At 41.0% G+C, this 4,536-nt stretch overlaps 1 protein-coding gene across 1 annotated transcript in view; it reads right to left on the reverse strand.

The window, feature by feature from the left end:
- Positions 1 to 4,344: 4,344 nt before the first annotated feature.
- The window catches only part of T265_12433 (hypothetical protein), a gene marked incomplete at both ends in the record, with an annotated part of 2,887 nt that continues 2,695 nt past the window's right edge, over positions 4,345 to 4,536 (reverse strand). The window contains one exon of the mRNA XM_009163849.1: positions 4,345 to 4,416. Coding sequence (XP_009162113.1) covers positions 4,345 to 4,416 — 72 coding nt within the window. The remainder of the gene's footprint in view (positions 4,417 to 4,536) is intronic.

Here is a 4,536-nt window from a genome sequence, read left to right on the forward strand (position 1 = left end):
CCTCTCAGTCATGGGTTTGCGTTAACCGAGCGGTCAAACTATTCAATCCTTTCTCATGTCAAGTAATGCTCACGAATGAATTCAGATGAAAACTCCCAAACAATGTTTTTTTTCAGTGCAGTCTAAACTTTTTTCTTATCTAAACAAGAAAGCTCTGAAAGTCTGTGAGTCTGTGATGACCTCTTGATCCGACCGGATAAAGATTTTAAAATCATCTCTCTACACAAGGCTCAGGGAATGTCCGAGGTGTCTCAAAACATTTCCCAGGGAAAACGCTTATTGAAACACTGACAAGATCGTACCAATGGTTAGCACATTAAAAAATCGACCGCCTTACTGCTATTCTCCAAGCAGGGCAACACAATATGTACATAAGGGGAATTAGGCGGAACCCTTGGTAGTACTCAGCAAAACACGATGAATGTTCACAGAAACGAAGGTTTCTTTACATCCTCCTATGTGCGTCATAAAACGAAAAGGTGGTTATGCATAATGGTTTCCTAGCAAGGAACTTACCACTTAACAGCACTGGAGTCCCGTCTAACGAAACCGCTCGCAGACCGCTAATTTGGAGTAGTTATGAAAAATCGGAAAATATCAGAAAAACAACCGCCCATTTGCCGATGTAGCGACGATTTGATGCTACAAATCCAAATTGCATAAAAAGTGGAATTTGTGGCTTGCTTTGCTTTGAATTGGTAAGATCAGCACAGAATCACTTCTGAAACTCCGCTTCCTTTTTCCACCCTAATCCAGTTTATATAGAAAAATGCATAATATCATGAGGAGGTCATCAGTTTCCAAGGCAATTTTAAGTAAAAAAAACACTCAAGCAGCTAGGCCTATTGTCTTCAAACGCAGCTGTCAAACAAATGGTTTGAATGACATTCTACCCGATCAAAGCAGACATTTATTTTCAAAGATTTGCGTAAATTCGTTCGAGCATACAGAATTTCGACATTCAATTACACCGTGGTCAGTGAACCGTTTTCACGCAGCGAACGCGGATACGGTGCGGCAATGCGCACCTTTCGCTCCAGAATGAATATCTGCATTCAGTTTCGAAGTGATGTCCATTCAGAATGTCGTCTCTTCTCCAGGCTGCAAAACAGAACAGAATGGAAGTACTTGTGCCAGTCACTATCATCTGCCTGTAAACCGATGTCGAGTGTCTGAAACGTTATCTGCCTTGCGAACGCTTTGAGAAACCATAACTTTTTTTGCTTGAAACATTTCTTTGGCTCCGTAAACAAGGAGGTTGGCCAGACGTAAGCAAATATTAGCCCGAAAAATGGAAACATTTGCTGTGAAAATATCTTTGAAGATGAGAATTAATTCGTTTCATTAATTCACACCAACCAACTTCCAACCCAGTAATTACCAATATAACGGCGGATACCACTGATGAGTAACTTCGCCTCGCGTCTACTGGAGGGTGCACCCCCATGGGTGCAATTGCCTGAAAGTCAGTGAAAGTCCAAAAACACGCGTGAAGATGCTCATTTTTTAATATAAGTTTCATATGAGACGTTTATTTCCCTGTCCAATAGTTTGTAAATGTTTAGTTGGTGTCCGCTAATAAACGACTTTGCGGCGGAGGACTTTCCTCTTTACATCAACATCGTATTTACTACGTGTGCGTGGATGGCTCGTATGAAAACGCTTAACAAATTTCCCCTCGAACCGCTGTAGAGATGTTTGTTTGCTAATTTTCACTATCGTACGCGGCTTTATAAATCGGATAACTTTTAAAACACTTTTGGAATTGCGGTCTCAACGCAAAAAGGAAGTTGCTTGTGTGATTAAGCTTCTATATTTTTACTTATTTATTTATTTGTTTAATTATTTAATTTCCAGCTCCTAGTAGAAAGGGTAGTTTTTATGACAGCATCAATAGAATTTCGCCTTGTTTTTCCGTGAACTTTTTTAGTAGAATTCGCATCGTGGACACGAAAAACGTGGAAACCACGTCTCCTTTTTATTTCCTGCATAGACCGCCAAGTGAGGAAAGTTGTTTGATTGACGGCCAGTAAGCAAAAACCGAATGGACATCTGTATTGTTTTATTTAGAGTTCTGGCAACACCTCTGTTTTATTTGGTATCCGATTCGAGCTGAGGACGGCCTGCTCTGATCTCGAAATTCTTAGAGCTACGTTTACCGTTCAGCCCATCATTTGGGAATAAAGTGCCCGGGTATCTATTAAAGGTTGGCCACAGAATTCGGCGCCGCTGACCGACCATCTCATTGAACCAAAATTACAACACCTCTGTTTTATCTGGTATCCGATTCGAGCTGAGGACGGCCTGCTCTGATCTCGAAATTCTTAGAGCTACGTTTACCGTTCAGCCCATCATTTGGGAATAAAGTGCCCGGGTATCTATTAAAGGTTGGCCACAGAATTAGGCGCCGCTGACCGACCATCTCATTGAACCAAAATTAAATCGCATTATCGGTATTATTATGAAACGTATGCAGAATTTCCAAAAATATCTAAGTCTATCTTTTCCATAAAGGATTGCAAATATAGGCGAAATTTTAAAGGCCATAGGGCCATGGATGATAAAATGGCATGCAGTTTGATGTCATCAAACTGCAGGTAAATTTTGAAGGACAAGGTCTCGCTTATTTGCCTGATGCTGGTCAGATGGAGAAGTCCGTGTCGAAAACCTGTTCATCCCGTATTGGCCGTCTTCAGAAACAAAACGTGCCCAGTATTTTTTCATAGATGTTTTGATTAAATCCTTGAATAATCCCAGATAGTTTAAAGATGGCACAATCTCAAGCTAACAACAAAAGAAGGGTAATTTTTTCCACCCTAGCTCGACTGATTTAAGCTGCAATCTGAAAGTACAACTGAGGACAACCAATTGTGCATAGCACTTAACGGAGAGCTTCAAGACCCGTTAGCATGCTTTAGAAAAAGCCTACTAGCTCTGAACTGGTTGTGAGATTCTTGGTTTGAACTTGTTTGTACCCAAAACAATGTAGCAACGGATTAAGTTTTTAATGTAGGTGAGAGTTTATCACAAAGCTGGACAGCCACACGAGGCCAAAAGCTTAGGTCTTCCAAAGATTAGGCGGATCTGAAACTCCCTGGAGTTTTGCAATATGCGCACTGTTAATTCTAAATAATAAACGCTCGCCTGTGCAGTGCTCCTGTATGCTGTTCAGTCTAGAGCGACAGGACCAAATGATAAATGAATATTACCTAATCTCCCTACACTATCACAAGACTGTGTGCCTTATGGAGAACAATGAGATGTTTCTAAACACACTACGCGTGTTACTAAGCAATTTTGATTTCAATTGGCATCCAGGTTAGCATAAAACCACCAGTCTCTGAATACTGGCCAATACACGACCATGACCAGAAATTCGCTCAGCTTGCCCACTGTGGACGGTGTTTTAGCGGTGCATCAGTCTTTCTGGATTTCATGTCTATTTTCAACACTTCTGTTGCCAGAGGTTAGAACAACTTGAGAGACTAATCACGTGTGCAGCTACATTACTATCACACGGATTTGTGTTCGAACGATAAAAAATGCCAAATAATTACTCCGCGATTTTGTGTACTTTGTAATTGACCTAAGCAGGAAGCCTGCTGTTTTTGGAACATAGCCCGACAAACCATAACTCACGGCAGATTAATGTTCTTGATGTTCTATTTTATTTTCCGTTGCTTCGTCAAGTTCAAATCTTTGCCTTAGGTCATTATTTTATGTACTGATAACCGCCCTAAACAGCCCATCACGCACAGCAGAATCACCTTCCCCATTTCGGTCAGTCCATAACGACACCAGCGCTAGTGAACTCAATTCCCAACTTTCTTACAGTACTACTACGAAAACCACATTTATCCGTTTGATGTTCGCTCAAAATTTCATTTTCCCACATTTTTATTTGCCTTTTGCTGCTTTAAAGTGCTAAACTGGCCTGGAATCTGAAGCTTTTCGAGATCCTCAAATGGGGGAAACCAGTTAGAAGCTCGATGTGGGCAATTCTGTCTTCCCTCAGAGCACAGTCCATGGAACTTGACAAAGTTCAAATCAGTCAAATTGTAAGACGGTACTAAGGAGAATACTGCATGCACCCCGACAAAACAAATGACGGCCTTTTGGGAAAAAACAGGGTTCGTCTGCCAAACAATCGAGATAGTGACAAAATATCTGCTGCTGAAGTTGTCTAACCTCTTTACAGTATGGATGCGTTTGTTCGACCAGCGCGATGCCAAGTGACAAACCTTTTATCTTTGTTCGTAAGACGAATTTAAGCCTACACTCTCAAAAGTAAGACGGTCCTCAGCTCGTTTATCATTGTGTAAAATCAAAATCAGATGCGTATCACAGGATGATCGAGGTGGAAACTAGGGTATTGATTCCACAGGTACCATCTCCCCGGTATATACGGAAATAACCCTGTTTAAAAGAGGAGAAATATTCACATGAGCATTTGGGAATGATGAACAATAATACTTGACATGTCGACAACTAGGAATCAAAACTGGGAAACTCAAGCTATGTGTATTCTCCTACTTT

Source organism: Opisthorchis viverrini (genome assembly GCF_000715545.1).
Source record: "Opisthorchis viverrini unplaced genomic scaffold opera_v5_1, whole genome shotgun sequence".
Taxonomy (NCBI): Eukaryota; Metazoa; Platyhelminthes; class Trematoda; order Opisthorchiida; family Opisthorchiidae; genus Opisthorchis; species Opisthorchis viverrini.